The sequence below is a fragment of the Panthera tigris genome, chromosome C1 (assembly GCF_018350195.1).
Source record: "Panthera tigris isolate Pti1 chromosome C1, P.tigris_Pti1_mat1.1, whole genome shotgun sequence".
NCBI lineage: Eukaryota > Metazoa > Chordata > Mammalia > Carnivora > Felidae > Panthera > Panthera tigris.
Genome location: NC_056667.1, coordinates 77046252 through 77064040, shown reverse-complemented (window position 1 = coordinate 77064040; position 17789 = coordinate 77046252). Strand labels below are relative to the sequence as shown.

Genomic DNA, 17789 nt, shown 5'->3' with positions numbered 1-17789 from the left:
TGCTCGAGACATCCTGTCCTGGAGGGTTCACGCAAGCGTAGACTTTTCCTGGCTCCACTGGACTTTCTGTGTCATGTCTGTGTGCAGGCCTGGGCTCCAGCTCTGTGAAGGCTTTGCTTTCATTCAACAAATTGAGGTTAAATAAACTCTATTTTACCAAGGAGAGAAGGCAAGTTTCTTCGTGTAGAGTCCCATTCCTTCCTTTAAGGCTTTGCTGTCTAAGGCTACTCTGGCAACCTGATGGATCTGCCCTTCCCAAGCTTTGGGCAATTGTATCAAACATCATATGTCTGGTGCCCTTGGTTAATGTGGTAGGCAGCTTGCAAGGGGCTGTTTGGTAGAAAAAGTGAGTGTTTTGTTAAGGGAGGTTGCAGAATATTTTTTCGTGTAATAGGAGGGGGAGAAACTTATCTCCTGGGAGATTCTGGTGAGGTCAGCTTGTGGCTGTGCCATGGTCCTCTCACTGCAGACAGTGAGGCCCTTGGTAAGCATTCCCCACAGGTGGCCTGCAGTCCCCATCTCTAATGGGGACTGCATGATGGCCTGACTCCTTCCTGGGAATGGAGTCATTGGACTTATTTGAGGCAGCCCAGCGCCGACACTCTAAACCTCCATCATCCAAACCCCTACCTTGGAAGCTGATTTCTGCAGAGGAGGAAGGGTTCCCTTTAGCCTTTCTTGTTTCTTTGTTCAAGGTAGAATTTATATCCCGAGAACAGTTTTTGCCTTTGGTTTTTGCCTTTGGTGCTAATACCCTATCCTCAGATGGCCTCTTAATGCCACCAGGCCAGGGAGTCCTCCTTACTCTCCTTCTGCCTTGTCCTGTTTCGGTGGCAAATGACACAACTGTGATCCTGGGACCCAGGGTATACCTGAAAGTCAGGGGCTTAGCCATCTGCCACCTCTGCCAAAAGCCCACAAAAGCTCATTTGATCTCTAGCCCTTCTGTGTTTATGACATAGTCTGTTCTGGAGATTCTATAGTTTCTGGCTGATACAGGCTGCTGGGTGATGTTCAGAGCTACTGTTTGGAGCCAGCACTGCTCCAGCCCTTGAAAACAGGGTTCATATATCCTTTTCTGGAAGTTCAGACAAGAAGGCTACAGTCCAGGCATAGTGAGGAATGAATTATGGCCTGTCAACCTTATGATCTGTCAGACAACCCTTGTGGCCCATTGTGAGGCTATGTATACATGTATGTGTACATTTGACAAATACTTAGCGCATGAGCCATGTGCTAGGCACTCTTCCAAGTACTTCACATATATTACCTTATTTAACCTTCATAACAAGCCTGTAAAGTAGGTACAATTATTATCCTCATTTTAACATGAGGAAATCGTTTCCACAAAGGGAGATTAAGTTAATTTGTGCCTGATCACACAGCTAGTACATAAATGGCATCTATAACCCATGTATAGTGCTTAGAATAGTGCCAGGCACATAGTAAGTGCTTGATAAATGTTAGCAATAATAATAAGTATTTTTTAATGATAGGGATTAGTAGTTTGGGTTAGCTTTTTCCCTACTTTCTCCCTTTTATCTCCTATCTTGGACTTTGATCCTGGGTTTGAATGGGAGCAAATCGGTGTAGCCAGGGATATTGAAATTTAATTGTCCACTGTCGTCTGGCCCAGGGCTTTCCTTTTGCAGAGGGAAGGTATTTAGGTTGAACGATTTCCCCTGAGATCTAGATGCAGGACATTGCCCTGATCACAACCAACTACATATAACAATAGTTTTCCTAGATACCCTGTGAAGCTTTTGAACCAGTGTCAGCCATTGCCCTCCCGCTGACTGGAGGTTAGTCACTGAGGCTGCCACCTTAAAAATAGCATTCCAAAGGCGATTAACCTCCCCTCTACCCCCTGGTGTTTTGAGCTATTTTTTTCTCCAGTTGTTTTCCCCTTTGCTTAGAGCCCCTGCCATCATCTCTCAGTCACAGATAGTGCAAAGAAGGTAGCTGGATGGCCTCCTGAGGGATGTACATAATCTAAGTGCCCCTTGCTTTTCAGAAAGGTAAATGGAGACCTCACTGGGGACAGTCACACCACTTGATTCAAGGGTGTGACTTTGATGTCCTCTGTAACCCTGGTCTCCAGCCTGGAACCACTAATGACTGTCCCAGCGACAAGGGCTTCAGAATTGAACCTGAAGAGCCAAATCAGGGTATCGCTCACCAGATCCAGTGAGGAGCTGGCGTGAAATTGCCTCTCTGGTTTCATTTCAGCAGAGTGTGTTGTGAATGGCTTGCTACAGTACTGGGATCTAGGTAATGCCAGTATTTCAGTTGGGTGTGGGTGTTAAAATTGCTTCTTGATCCTTTTTCCAACAACATTGTCCCCCGGGCTCCTCTGGTTAGCTTGTCTCTGAATCAGCTTTACCAGAATACCCTGCATAGCCCTCTGTCTTTCACCCTCTAGGATCATTTATTTCTTCATCCGGGGTGGCCTGGAAAATGGAGGTTAGTGTAGAAACATGGCCTGCCTTTGGTTGAGAGCTAATGTTAGGAAGGTCAAGAGGGCTCCAGCCATTCCTGGGGCTGAAGGCCCTACCTCCATCATGCACCCCTGAAGGAAATATCCTTTAGAACCTTTTTTTCCTAAACTGTTCTTAGGTCTGGGGTTGCTAGGCCAGAATATGCAGCTCCATTTCTCTTGAAGCCTTCATCAGCCATTCACAGAAGCTGTAATAGTCAGTGGTTATCCAAAGAAAGAGAACCAGTAGGGGATATATATAAAGAGATTTCTTGCAAGGAATTGGTTTATGCCATGTGGAGACAGACAAGGCATGGCAGAAATCTGCAGATTGGTGATCAGGAAGGAGGGCTGGAACTCTCCAGCCTGAGTGGAAGCTGCTGTCCACAGGTGGGATTTCTTCTCAGGGAAGCCTCAGCCCTGCTCTTAAATCCTTCAACTGATTGAATCAGGCCCACCCAGATTATCTAAGATAATTGCCCTTATTTATTTATCTGATTATGGCTGTGAATCACACCTACAAAATACCTTCACAGCAACATCTAGATTAGAGTTTGATTGAATAATAGGATATAATAGGAATAATAATAGCCAAGCCAAGTTGACATATAAAACTGACCATCACAGGGAGCTTTTATATCTTAAATTTATACACCCTGATAATTCTTGCCAACCTAGGTCTACCATAGTTTCTCTTCAAACGATTTCAGATCCTTTGGCAGCTTTTATTGTTTACTATACCCAATCTTTCTTCTTCCCAACAAGTAATTACTTTGTTCCCATAACAGTCATCACTATTTCTGTCTGCCCCTTCCATTTCCATTCTCTCTCCCCTACTTTTTCCAGCTGAACTCCTTAGATTGCTGGGGAAGGGGGAGAAAGAGAAGGAAATAACCAAACGGAACGGGGGAATCTCTATGCAAACGTCAGAAAAGAACATAGTCCCCTGCTTTGTCTTACTGCTTTCCCTTTTCACTCTCTTAAAAGCCTGGATTTGTATTGCATAGTTTTTGGAGTCTAATAGACATTTTAATTCTGCACTTGTCTCTTGCTAAAGCTATGCAATCTGGGGCTTTATGTAACCTCTCAGAGCACTAGTATCTTCAGTTGTCCCATATGAAGATTCAGAATCTATGAAACGTTCACTTAGTAAGTGATCAGTAAGAACCTTCATGACTCTTCTCTCCCAGTGTTCTGTTGATAGGAGGCTAAGCTGGGGCTCTGTCTACCCAGATCTACTGATTTTTTGAGTTCAGTAGTTGACCACTCCATGGTAGTGGAGTAGAAACAGCTCTCTAGTGGGAAAGAAAGCCTCTGGTTCCGTTGTCAGCCTGCTTTCTACCAGCTGTGTGCCTCGGGCTGATCCTGTAGCTTCTCTGAGCGTTAATTTCCTTGTCTGTAAAATAGAACTTAGATTATCCATTTTGATGAAGAGGAACTCTATAAAGAGAATTCTAGGAACCTATTAGGAGCCAAGCACTTACAAAGTTCAGTTTGTGCTCTTGAACCTGGGTTGGCAGATTGGATATAACTTAAAAGAAAAATAAAAGAATCTTCCCTAGCTAGGGATTCCCAGAAGCATGTTTGGAGGGCAAAAACAAATAGAGGATCATGGCAAGTGATGATAATGATGTCAACATTTTATTTTTTCCTGGAAAAATACCCTTTAGATGGCAAGTACGCTTTGAATTTTGAATCATGCTCATCCTAAAATCCTGCTAACACTGGCAGATGAGAAAGGTAAGTTTAGGAATCTGGAGAGCTCATTTTGTAAGACCATCAAGGGTCCCTCTGTGACCTGGGACTCTACTTTGGAAAACTCTACATTGTAAAGCAGCTCATGCTTCATTAATTTGGTAACCTGTGTGGACTGAGTCTGTCTTTCAGATGCAGTGACATATTTTGCTTCCCTTTGTATATTCACATATACCATCGTTTCTGTAACATTTCCATGGGAGATTAGAGGATTGCTTTTGTAGTGGCTTACATTCAAGTTTGTGCATGTTTATAGTGAGAGGGCTGCATCTCAGAGCTTTGTTCTTGGCATGTGTAAACATGTTGGGTGTTAAGAACAGAGGGCTGTTTCAATCCTTTAGTTCTCTATATTCCATTTCAGCAAAAATAAAAATTAAAAGCAGAGGGTGACCATCATGAATGTTTTGAGAAAAAGCGTTGAATATTAGTTTTAAGTCATTTTAAAGGAAGAAGGTAATCTGGTTTTAGATACAAAATTAAAATCACCCAAGATTTTTAAATGGTTGCATGGATTTGTGTTTCTTGAATGCACGATTGGCAGATGCCATAATCACATGGCTCATGAATATGTAGCATTACAAATTAAGACTGTAGGTTCATGGGCATGGAAGTTATTATTTCTTTGAAACAAACTTAAAAAAAAAAGCATTGAGTCATGATATATGGTTAATAGAAAACATGTTTCAGATCATATTTCACATCACGTGGCTTTGGAGGAAATAGGCAAGCACAGCCCTCCCAGGAATTGGGTAGGAAAAACGTGTGATTTTCCTCTTTCAGAATGTAGGGTTTAGTCCTCATTTGGGAGGTAAATATTTCAGTACTGTTCCAGTACTTTATGTTAGTTTGTTTTTACTGGATGGACTTTGTGCACAAAATACACCAAAGCATCATCTCAATGCCTTTCTGTGTGGGCACTGTTAGATGAATTCTAGGACCCATCTGCCATCAATACTATTTATATAAAAGCCTAAATTCAAGAGAAATGCCTATTCTACTTTACGTCTTTTTTCCCTCTAGAATGGAAGGAACTAGCAAATACTTGACACCACAGGTGTTTTGGAAATGTCGATGTGTTTTTCTTTGCTTTTTTTGTTTTCCTTGTTATGCTCTATTTTCCCAATCAGGCAACTCCAAAAAGAGATTTGTGTGCACAGGAGTCAGGGAAAAGGAATAGGAATGGTAAAAGTTATGGTTAGGGCAAGATAGAAGAGGGAGAGGAGCTGATCCTGATTGTCCACACGCTGCACTTTCATCAATGCCAAAGTCATGTAAATGTGTGAAGCTGGGTGTGTGAGAAGAGCAGCCCCACGGAGCTTTGTAACCTGAATAGCAGGCGCTCACCAGCCACAGCTCAAGCTCCAAATGGACCACAGCTGAGCTATAGGGCGTGTGTATGTGATTCCTGGAACAGATTTTCCTCTGCGATGTCAGCAGGCTTTTCTTCATCTTTGGGGAGCTGTGTCTCCTCTGATTTCACAAGGCCCATTTCTTTCTTTTCAGATGTGCAAGAAGATGACTCTATCCATGACTTGGCTTTACTCTCTCGTCCTGTTTTTTTTTTTTTTTTTCTTTTTTCTACCATTGCAGAGAAGAAGATTCATACTTGATCACCATGCTGCAATCCTGTTCCTGTTTGCTTCATAAAGATTATTTGAAATTTAAATAATATTTGTATCTATGGCCTACAACAATGATCCTTAACTATGCATTGGAATCATGGGGTGGTGGGAGGAAGGTTTATAATGCAGTTTCCTGGACCCCACATTCCCACCCATCCTGGAATCTCCAGGATGATTATACTGGTCTAAGGATCACACTTTGTGAAGCATTGGATTTGAGATGGCTTCTTGACATTAATTTATGTTCTGAGACCAGATCAAGAAGCAGATGGATAGATGGGTATTATCAGTGTTTCCTTACAATCATATTGGAGGAGGTTCTGGAGTAATACTGTCCAATAGAAATAAAATGTGAACCACAGAGGGAATTTAAAATCTTTTGTTAGTACATTTAAAAGGGAAAGGAAAGGCACCTGGATGGCTCAGTCACTTAAGTGTCTGACTCTTGATTTCGGCTCAGGTCATGATCTCAGGTTCGTGAGATTGAGCCCCAAGTCTGGCTGTACACTGACGGCATGGAGCCCGCTTGGGATTCTCTCTCTCTCCATCTTTCTCTCTCTGCCCCTCCCCCCACACATGCTCATTCTCTCCCCCTCTCTCTTACTCCCTCTGTCTCTCCCTTTCAAATAAATAAACATAAAAATATATTGTTAAAAAGTAAGGGAAATAAGTGAAATTATTTGTAATGGCATATGTAATTTAACACAGTATATCTACATAATAGCATTTAACATAATCAATAAAAAATTGTTGAGGTTTCTTTAATCTTGTACTATATGACACAGTACAAAATCTAGTATGTATTTTACAGTTACAACACAGGTCAGTTTATTTAGCAATATTTCAAGTGTTCAATGGAGTGTGGCTACTGTATTGGACAGCTATAGAGCAGGTACAGGGTGCTCTGAGCCATTGGCAGACACGTGACTGATCGAAGTGCTCGTTCTCATTTCTCCACTACTTCCGTATGTGAGTGACCTCAGAGTCCTTCTTAGCACAGAACTTTAGGCAGGTACTACCAGTTGATTGGACCTCAAAATTCATTCATTCACTAAATACTTCTTGAATATCTTTTCTAAATACAGCACTATTTTAGGTGCTTGAGGTATACCCATGAACAAAGCAGACAAAGATCCCAGCCTCTGAAGGAGCTTACATTCTGGTAGGAGGAGATGGACAATAAGCATAATAAATAAGTAAATTATATGGTAGTTTAGAAGGTGACTTTCCAAGAACATGGAAAGCAGTTTTGGGGGTGTATCAGGGTTGCTAGAGTGGGGCTGCTGGGTGGTTGGATTGTAATTTTTAATTGGCCCCATGAGAAGATAACATGTGACTGGGTGAGGAGAAACTTCAGATGAGACTTCTTTTTTTTTTTTTAATGTTTATTTATTTTTATGAGACAGAGCATGAGTAGGGGAGGAGCAGAAAGAGAGGGAGACATAGAATCCAAAGCAGGCTCCAGGCTCTGAGCTGTCAGCATAGAGCCCAATGCGGGGCTTGAACTCACAAACCACGAGTCATGACCTTAGCCGAAGTCAGATGCTTAACCAACGGAGCCACCCAGGTGCCCCTAAATGGGACTTCCTTATCAGGACTGTTCATCAGGGAACATTCTTCATAAGGTGAGGGCAGTGGGGAAGGGATAGAGGAAGGGGAGGGGAAGGGCATAGGATGACTGAATCCTTATAGTATGGTACTACCTTCTCTCTCCCCCCTCACCGAAGACCAAACTAACTCGGGGGAGGCCCACAGGGATACTGTGATGCAACCACCAGGCCTCTGAGTCAGCTGATGTGCTGAGTTAAGTGCTAAAACAGAGAGCCTCAGTTCCAGGAAAATGGTGACTGCACCCATCGGCCAGGATTTGTTCACCTCACTAGAACTTGGGAGATAAATCTTGAGGCTTCCATGGATCTGCTTAGGACTTTAAGAGTTAAAGTTTAAATGCAGGTGTGGAAACAAAAAAGGCTGGTTGCCTCTTTGCTTTTTTCTTGCTCTTTTGGACAAGGTTGTTGAATCCGATCCAGAAAAAATAATAAACTTGGCTCTCGTTGCCTAGCCGTAAGTTCTTGTAATAAAACTCCCAGCACTGGCAGATAGAGTAATGTTCTGCTCTTTAAAAAAAAATCTGGTAGCATAACCAGAATCTACAATACAAATGTCGTGCATGGTTTAAGTAGGGAAGAGCATTCAGGAGGTGGCTCAGTGTGCATCTCAGTAGCCTGGGGTTTGTTGGGCAGTAAAGTGCTTCACGTTTGCCCCTTCTTGCCAAGGATCGGGATTCTTAAAGCTCTGTGCTCCGTTCATTCCCACAGGGAGATGTTTGTCATGTCAGGGAATGTCAGAGGATTGGGTTTTAATTAGCAAGCAGGAGGAAAGTTCGCTGAATTCAAGGGAGGACATGGAATGATGTAAGAATTTGTTTTTAGGTGGAGGTATTGGGTGAAAAGGCAAATCATGGGCTTTAAATGTTGGCTGAAAGAGCATTTCCACAGGCAGTGAGGGAAGTAAGGAGTTTGGGTTACAAGAATGAAGAAACTATGGCATATCCTTTCCTGTAAGTAACAGAACCGATTCTCATTCAGCAAGCAATTATGGAGTCCCTGCCTTGTGCCAAGCTCCATGCCACGCAAGCCCCGGAGATTTAGAATGAGCAAGGTGCTTGATTGACCCTTGAGCTATTTTTCTTTATCAGTTTTGCTGATAAAGAGTCACATTTCATGTGAGAGAGGGGCTCGACTAGAGGTCTGACAAGGCACCTGTGCGCTGCTCCACCCTGAAGACAGAAGGGGAGTCTGGGAGGCTTCACAGAGAAGGTGGTTCTGTGGAAGTTCAAGGAGAGTTACCAGATGAGGAAGGCTGGAAAGAGCAGTCCAGGTGGGAGGGACCTGGATGTAACAAGACTCAGGAGCCTCAAGTAGCAGGATGTGTTCTGCCACCAAGCGATTCCATATGGTGAGTACACTGGGGAGTGGTAGCCAGTGGGGCAGGCAGAGGCCCTTTCTTGTCATATGCCATTTAAGATGCTTAGATACTGTCCTGCATCATCATGAGTTTACTCTTTAGAAAGATCTCCCAGCAACAGGGTGGAGGAGTGATGGAAGGAGACCAGATTGGAAGATAGGGGGTTACTCTAGTGGTTGAGATGCAGGTGTCTTGAGATACAGGGCCAGAAATGGGGTGGCGGCATGGCAAGAACCCACCAATAAGGTGGAGTAAATAGAAAATACCTGCCATTTTATCCAAATATAAAATCCTTGCTCTTAACATTTTTTAAAACATTTCCATATTCACCCCTAGTTATTTTCCTTGAAGCTGTGATTGTAACCCCTCCTTGTATTAGAAAAATATTGTTTTTTGCTATTCTCTTTATGTCTGTGTTCTTCCACAGACTGTAACCCAATCCAGACTGTAATAAGGATACCATACCATGAAGATCAGGTAGGAGACTAGAGTGCCAGATGGTAGAGGGGATGACAGTGATAGATCATGTGTTTATTTCAGCAGGGTTCTTAACAGGTTCTAGCATGATGCCCTTACAGACCAGGTGAGGACAGTTCTATGGGGTTACTTTGTAGTCGGTGAACAACCTGGGACCCCAGCATGTGCTGTTTAGCATCTTTGGGTCAGCATGGGAGTATACCTGTAAGTCACAGACCTTAGCCTGGTCTTATTCCACTGCTCAAGTATTTAGATGAATGTATAGAAGGCACGCATGTGAAATTCAGTGATATTGACAGCTAACAGAATAAGGATTTTCTTAAATGTTTATTTATTTATTTTGAGAGAAAGAGAGTGCAAGCATTTGCGGGGAAGGGACAGAGAGAGGGAAAGCGAGGACCCCAAGCAGGCTCCATGCTCAGCACAGAGCCCGATGCGTCACCTGATCCCACCACTGTGAGGTCATGACCTGAGCCGAAATCAAGAGTCAGACGCTTAACCAACTGAGCCACCCAGGCGCCCCCAGAATAAGGATTTTTATGTGTCCGACACAGATTTGAAATATGGGTCTAAGGAATAAATATAAGACTTTGTGTTTCTATGAAAGAATTACTGCTGTAAGGGAAGGATGGAAAGAGCCTCAACCCGGTAAAATGAGCCCTGGGGATTTAGGTGCCACCATCTCCACCACCACCTCCCCGGCGTGAGATGCTTCTCTTTCTCCCTGAGGTTATTGCAGAAGCCTACTATTGGTCTCCTGCTCTTGCCGCTCTTCAGTCTAGACTGGCCACAGCAGCCAGAGGTAAAAATTTTTTAGATGTTTTCGTGAACTCTCAGTGGTGTCCCATCTCACCTGGACTAAACACCATAGTCCTTAGTGGCAGTCTGCAAGGTCAGATTGGACCTTCTCAGCTCTGTGACCTCTCTGACCTTTTCATCTACCTGTCCCTCCCGCTCCATCCCGGTGCTCCAGCCACACCGGCCCCGCCTCTCTCCTTTCCGCTTGCCAGACCTTTACATGCGCTGCTGCTTCAACCACAGATGCTTTTCCTTCTGACCTCCGCAGGGCTTTATGCTGTGACTTTCTCAGCTGGACTTTCCCCATGACATTTAAGCCTTCCCTTCTCTCAGTTTATTTTGCTCCATAGCGCCTCTTGGGATACTACATATTTCGCTTATTTATTGTGCTCCTCTGGCTTCCTTAACAGACTGTAAGCTCCATGAGGCTGGGGAGTTTCATCTGTCACCTTTCTGTGCGATTACCCCAGCACCTCCAACACAGTGCCCGGCACAGACGAGGCAGGTGCTCAAGAAATATTTGGCAGGTGTATGTTTGAAGTATAAATTAATGAATATGAGATAACAGCAGGGTTCAGCTGATAGAAAACCAAATGTGATTCTGGGCTGCATGCAGTATCCACATATATGTAGAAAAAGATTTATTGTAAGGAATTGGCTCCCGTGATTATGGAGGCTGGCAAGTCCAGAATCTGCAAAGTCCATGCCCCAATTTGAATCTGAAGGCCAGCAGGCTGCTGTAGAACCTGGAAGAGCTTATTCCGGGGGTGGGGTCAGGCCTTCAACTGATTGGATGAAGCCCACACACCTTAGGAAGGGCAGTCTGTTTTACTTAGTCTACTGATTTAAATGTTAATCTCATCCACAAACACCCTCACAGAAATACTCAGAATTATGTTTGACCAAATTACTGGGCACCCTATAGCCCAGGCAAGTTGGCACATAATTAACCATTGCGGTGCATTTGTCAGACCACACCCCAAACCCCAAGTCTTGTCCTGAGCACCACATTTCAGAGACTATGCTTGTGAAGAACTGATAACCACAGTATCTGAGGAGGAGGTGAGGGGGCTGGAAATAGTCCTCTGAAGAAGTAGAGTCAGGATTGGAGTCAAGTGACATCTTCAGATGCTTGAAGGCTTGTCTCGTGGAGGAAGGAGGAAGGAATTCTTCATCTGGAAGGCATAGCTCAGACACATGGGTAGAAGGCAAATCTTACAGATAGAACAGAAATCTGCCTCGGGAGCTGATGAGGTCTTCTTTCTGGCAAGGTTAGCACAGAGGCTCACTATGACCAGGAGTCCGAAGTCTCCTGTTTGGTCTTGCTCCCATGCCGATCCTCTGACCTTGTGTGTGCCATTTAGTTTCTCTGAGGTTTCTTCCTCTCCACTGTGGAAATCCTAGTAACCTAGCTCATAGGTCATCCTGAGGATCAGATGGAAATAACAACACCTTCTAAAACTCGGTGGGGGTTAGGGCCGACTTTTGTCGGCGTGCAACTCTGTCAGAGCCAGGAGAACTGGTGATCAGGAGGAGTGCTGACTAACCCCGTGCCGCAGCAGAAAATTTCCACTGACCTGCAGTCAGGGACATTTCACTGCCTCTGGCAGCTTGGCTTTCTTCTTATTGGAATGTGCCTGAGGAGCGGCAGTTAACTCCTTTTCCAAATTCCTCAGCTGTGAGTGGATGAACCTTGCTGCTGGCCCCCGGAGAAGACAGACTGGAGCAGGGTTGGTGGTACATGGAGGGATCAGCCAGAAGTTGCCCCTTCTTGAAGAATCAGCCATGCCCTAGTATTGCTTTTCTGTTACTTTCGGATGCATTTGGGAGTTGCTCCTTATTTCTCTCTTAACGCTGTATACCCCACCTTCTACTCTGAAGAAATGTACTCTAGGTACATGGTGTTTAAAACTCGAGTGCTTTATTTTATGGCTGTAACATGAATGAGGACAAAAGGAGCGGAACATCCAGGGATACTTGCCGAAACATTCAGAACTGTGCTGGCAGAGGGACAAAGGCCTTTGCACTGTTGTGGGTTTTTTGGTGACAGGCTTGATAAAAATGACTTTTTAGCACAAGTGGTTTTCAGTGAAAAGAAGATTTTACTACAGTGCCTCAGTCATAAAAATCAGATAAACACTGAAGTTCAGTGTTGGTGAGTAGCTAAGTCTCAGAGGGTTTATACATATGTTGGCATGGTTATTGTTTGGCAGGTAAATGGTTCAGGAACTTTTTCTTCTGCGGGCATTGTTCAAAACAAGGTTAAAACTGGACAGTCCCCACTGATTTTGTTTATATGTAACTGGCATCAGGACATATTTAGCAAATGTCATTAGCATTCTTCGCAGCACTTCGTGGTACCTGATACATAGTAGGTGTGCATGAGGTGGTAACTATTGGTAGAGGCCATGGTTTATGTCCAGCTTAGTAATGATTAGTTTTGGGCTTCCTAAACCAGGAAGCTTCTCTTATTCTTTATTAAGTACCTAACGGCCCAAATTCTGGCATAGAGATGACTGTCAACTTGAGGATTCAATCTGGGGATCCAGTAGACGTTTGAATGTTAGCAACATTCAGTCAGACCAGGATCTCTCAGGTGCAGTACTGTCGACATTTTGGGTCATCTTTGTCATGGGGGCTGCCCTGTGCACTGTAGAACGTTGAGCAGTATCCCTGGCCTCTTTGCCAGATGCCAGTAGCTCTTCCCTCCCAGTTGTGACAATCAAAAATATTTCCAGATGTTGCCGAAAGTCCTCTGGGGGACAAAATCACCCCAGTTGAGAGGAAGCTGCAAGGTGCCCATGCTGCCCCTGACCCATAATAGTGCTTTTAAAATTACGGATCACTCAGTCCCAATTAAGGAAGGGCTTCTCAACCAGGGCTGACCTTTGAAATCACTCAGGGAGCTTTAAAATGATCTGAGGTCTGGGTCCCATCCCAAAGGTTCTCATTGGTCTTGGTGTGGCCTGGACCTCATAATATTTAGAAGCTCTTAGATGCTTCTGCTTTTCAGCCAAGAGTGAGACCACAGCATTAGTAGGTCATGGAATCAATTTGGCGAAGAACGTCTTTGCTAGCATTTAAATATACACAGTAGTGCCTGCTGATCTGAAAGTTTTGCTTTCCATGGTTTTAGTTACTGTTGATCAGTCGCAGTCTGGACGCAGATGCTCCTCTTCTGATGAATTGTCAGAAGGTCCGTAGTAGCCTAACACTGTGTCACTGTGCCTACGTCCTTCATGTCGCTTCATCTGCTCACGTAGGCATTTTATCATCTGACATTGCAAGAAGAAGTGTGAATACAGTACAGTAAAATGTTTTGAGAAAGGGAGACCACATTTATTTACAACATATTGTTTTAATTGCTCTATTTTATTACTAGCTATTATTGTTAATCTCTTACTGTGCCTAATTGATAAATTAAACTTTACAATAGGTAGTTATGTATAGGAAAAAACATGGTGTACACAGGGTTCATTGCTGTCTGTGGTTTCAGGCATCCACTGGAGGTCTTGGGAGATATGCCTCAAAGATAAGGGGGGACTACTGTACCTGTGTATAATTGAATAGAAAATAACAGTGCCTAGCACATAGTTGGGGTACGTACTATGTTGTTTGTGCATTAAGGTTGCAAACATCGCTGTAAGCAATAGAACCCTAAGCAAAACCCCTGCCCTCAGCCTGCTTTTAGTCTGGTTATTTGTAACCCCCTTCGGAAACTCCTTTGCTCTTTGTTAATGAGAAATAGTTAATGTGAAATTTAATACATTTATAGCAGTGTGGCTTGGGAATTTGTGAACCTTGTTGCTGACAGTTTGAGGTTTCACCCTGACATTCATAAAATCAGTTACTTTTATAAATGCTAGCCAATTAAGATGACATGTGCATATTTTCACCAGCGACTAAATTTGATTGCAGTGCAGCAGCAAGATGATAATTTTCCTCCTTTGTATGTGTTAATTATATATACCATGATGTGCTAGGTCAGCGATTGTCTAGATGCATCCAGCAGGAATGTGGTGCTTGCATAACTCATCCTGAAAGTTTTATTAGGATCAGTCTAACAGCCTCTTGACTTCATTATCTGTGGGTGTTTGGGGGTCTCACAAAATAAATTGTAACATACATTCATCTCACCTCTAGGCAGCAGTTCAATGTCGTAGAAGACTGACAGCCTCCAGCCATTCTCTTTATCTCATTGCCCAGGACAACACAAACCAGTGTCTCTGGGATGGTGGCTGTCAGTAGAGGCTGCAGTTATGGAAGACCTGGACGTCAAGTTTACTTGCTAACTGGACTTTGGATTGCTTGCCCCGATCTTGAAGCCCATGACAAGCCCATGATCACACTCCATAGTTTCCGCTAGGCTAGAAACTCTTTACTTGAAAGGTTGGCCTTCAACTGAGATATCAGGAAAGATAGCAATGATCATTCTTGTGATGACTCACAATGCACTCTGCAGTCTCTTATCACAGAGTTCTTTACAAATTCTAATGGCACAATCCTGCGTCACTCGTTTCTTAAAAATACCAGTGGTTCTTTGCGTCACTGGTAGCTTTGTTGTTTCCTGGGAGAAGTAGCCTTGGGACTGTTTCTTGAATCAGCTGCTGAAAAAAGATCCACCTGTATAACAAAGAGAAGAGGTTGGATTGACAAATACCCATTGTCTGATAAGTGCTTTCTCTAATTATGATTCAGCTCCAGGTGACTACACCACATTAAACATGTACATTGTTCTATTTCCTCTAGGTGTCTCAGGGTTCCATGGTCCAGTTTTCATCAGGAAACTTCTCCTTGTCAGCAAAAACAGAAGAAAAGAGATTCCCTTATAGAAACGACCGTCTGCTAAGTTGGGCTCGAAAGGAGTACGGAGCAGTCACTTCATTCACTGAACTCAAGATAGCAAGAAACATTTACGTTAAAGTGGGGGAAGGTAAATTTTACGTGGTTTCAGTTAATGACTGATTTATGACAGTCACTTGTTTTCCTTTCAGAGACCAGGTGGTTAGGGCAAGGAATCCTAGAATTACAGAATGTTGTAGCTGGCAGGGACCTGAGAGATCACTGGGCCTGCTCCCCTCACATTTCTTCCTTCCCTTTTTTTTTTTTTTTTTTTTTTTTTTTTTTTTTTTCTTTTTTCCCTGAGGAAACAGGCCTGGTAATGGCCAAGCAGGATGTCGGGAGTAGCATGGTTGAGAGAAGAGAGGAGGCTGTGGTGCAGGGTTTAGAAGACGTCCACACACAGAAATCGGAAGTGAATGAAGGGTGAGAATCCGAAGTGAAGGAAAGGAGGTGATCGCTAATGGAATAGAGGGGGAGTTGGCCGGCTGAGCCAACAGTTAGGTCTTCCTCTTACCTGTTGATCTGCAAACATTTGAAGCCAGTGTTGGTTTATGGTCTTGAGACGTGGGTTAAATTTTGGACAATAGCAGAAGAAAAGTGCTTAAATATATTTTTAATACTAATGCCCATTACAAGGACAAATTATTGGAGAAAGGAACTGTGTGGCCTTGATAAGAGATTTGCCCGTTTTAATTTCCTTGCCTTGCAGAGGGATATAAATATCTGGTAACTCAGTTTGAAAGCACATTTTTAAAAATACCTTCTTTCATCATTATTTTTAGTTGTGTATATTTGGAGACCCCATTTGTTACTAGAAATAACAACTCTTGTGAATGAGTCCTTGTTATAGTCAGGTGAGTATGTGAAAACTGCATTTCAGGTCTTCAGCTTCCATCTGCTTTCTGTTGAACTCGACAGTACTTGTCACCTCTTTCACAGACAGCATGGCAGCACAGCCTTGCTCGTTGAATGCTTGTTTCCAGCCCATTCTTAAACCTGGGCTGTTTGACAGATGCAGGAAAGGTGGACTCTGATGTTGGAGTATGTGCTAAGTGCAAAGGCCACATCAGGTGCTTTCTTTTCGCAGGTACCCCACTTAACCTCACCAGTAATCCTACGAGGAAACCATTACTTCCACCCTTTTACAGAGGGGTTAGTGGTGGGTTAAGCTAGCTTGCTCAAATCCGCATTATTAGTAAGTGGTGAAGTCAGAATTCAAACCCAGGTTTCCTGACTCTCGAGTCTAATGCTTGTTTCCTGATGCTGTATTTTAAGTCTTAGCTAAGTAGGCACAACCTGATAATACAAGTAGGCCAACTGGGTGGAAAGACTTGTTTAGCAGAGTAGAGAGAAGAATTTTAGGTGAGTGTTGGATACAAAAGCTGGAGTTTGTTACTGAACTCTTAGGTGGTTAGGTAACTTGTAATAGAGGTCAGCTCCCATTGGAACAAAATGCAAAACCTCTTTAACAAAGGTTCTAAGCCCTGGCGAATGGCCTGCATTTCTGAAGCAGAATTCTAGTAGCGTAAAAGGATATTGATCACCTGCCCCCCTCCCACTTGGAATTTGTTACCATAAGAAAATGTGTTATAGTAACATTTAGAGCTGTTGAGCTGTTCTCTTGACAGTGCAGGAACTTTTATGCACAGCTGTTGCCTGCCTTGAGAGTGAGGGTTAGTTAAGTGACTTCCCCAAGGTCACACACTGAGTCAGGAACGAACTCAAAGGCCCCCATGTCCAGTCCAGTCCAGTCCAGTAAAAACTGGTGACTCCTTGGTAACACCTTTGGAGCCCCTGAAACTTGATTCCAGACACGAGTCGGGTATAAGTCACTGGTATACACCGTGGAGAACAACCGTTGGGGGAAGTGAGGTTCCTTGGTTAGGTCGGTGGACCACAGGGTGATGTTGTCTGTCACCATGGATCAGGCTTCACTGAGCAGGACTCATCAGCCAGCTTCCCAGAACCTGCCCATCTCTTGCTAGCTACCTCTAGGGATCCCAAGCCAAGATCCCAAGCAAGAGGAGCAGAGTCTCCTCTTGTTCTATCCCCAGTGGCTCTCAAATGTGGTCCGTGCCCCAGCAGCATCCTCATCACCTGGGAACTTGTTAGAATTGCCAATTCTTGGGCCCGCCCAAGACCAACTGAATTGAAAACTCTGGGAGTAGGGTCTAGCCGTCTGTGTTTTATTTAACAAGCACTCCTGGTGATTCGGATATGTGCTCACGTTTGAGAACTACTGCTCTAACCAGTACACCTAGAATGGAAGAATTGAGGATTTTCTGTTCTTACTCCAACTTGTCTCATTAACTGTGACACTTCCAGCACCCCTCTGATTTGCCACTTAAGCCTCAGTTTCCACAGCAGGAAAACAAGGAGTTTGCATTACTTCCTAGGTTCCCAGAGTATATCATTCCAAGTCGCAAAGTTAGTCGTCAAACCTTTCCTAAAATACAAATAAGCATGTGACTTCCACCCCCCCCCAAAACTTGCCAGGTTTCTACCCGGGGATTCCCCTTTGTGGTTTCCTTTCTACTTGGCAGTTGGTATAAGTTTTGATGCCAGGCATGCGGAAGGTCATTTGGGGGGAAAAGAACTCGGGCACACACATGTATACGCAACAGAAAATGATCAGCTTATTCAACCTAGTGACAATGGCATCTGGGACTTGAGCCCTTAATAATAGCAACTTTTTTTTTTTTAAGTTTTGTTTTATTTATTTTGAGAGAAAGAGCGCCCAAGCAGTGGAGAGGGAGAGAGAGAGGGAGAGCGGGAATCCCAAGCAGGCTTCCGCACTGTCAGGACAGAGCCTGACTCGGGGCTCGATCGCAGGAACCCTGAGAACATGACCT

At 43.8% G+C, this 17789-nt stretch overlaps 1 protein-coding gene across 3 annotated transcripts in view; it reads left to right on the top strand.

Annotated features, from left to right (window-relative positions):
* Positions 1-17789, top strand: part of TGFBR3 (transforming growth factor beta receptor 3) — a 208849-nt gene that overhangs the window by 139686 nt on the left and 51374 nt on the right. For all 3 annotated transcript variants that reach the window (XM_042997860.1, XM_042997859.1, XM_007073421.2), the window contains one exon: positions 14845-15028. In XM_042997860.1, coding sequence (XP_042853794.1) covers positions 14845-15028 — 184 coding nt within the window. The remainder of the gene's footprint in view (positions 1-14844; positions 15029-17789) is intronic.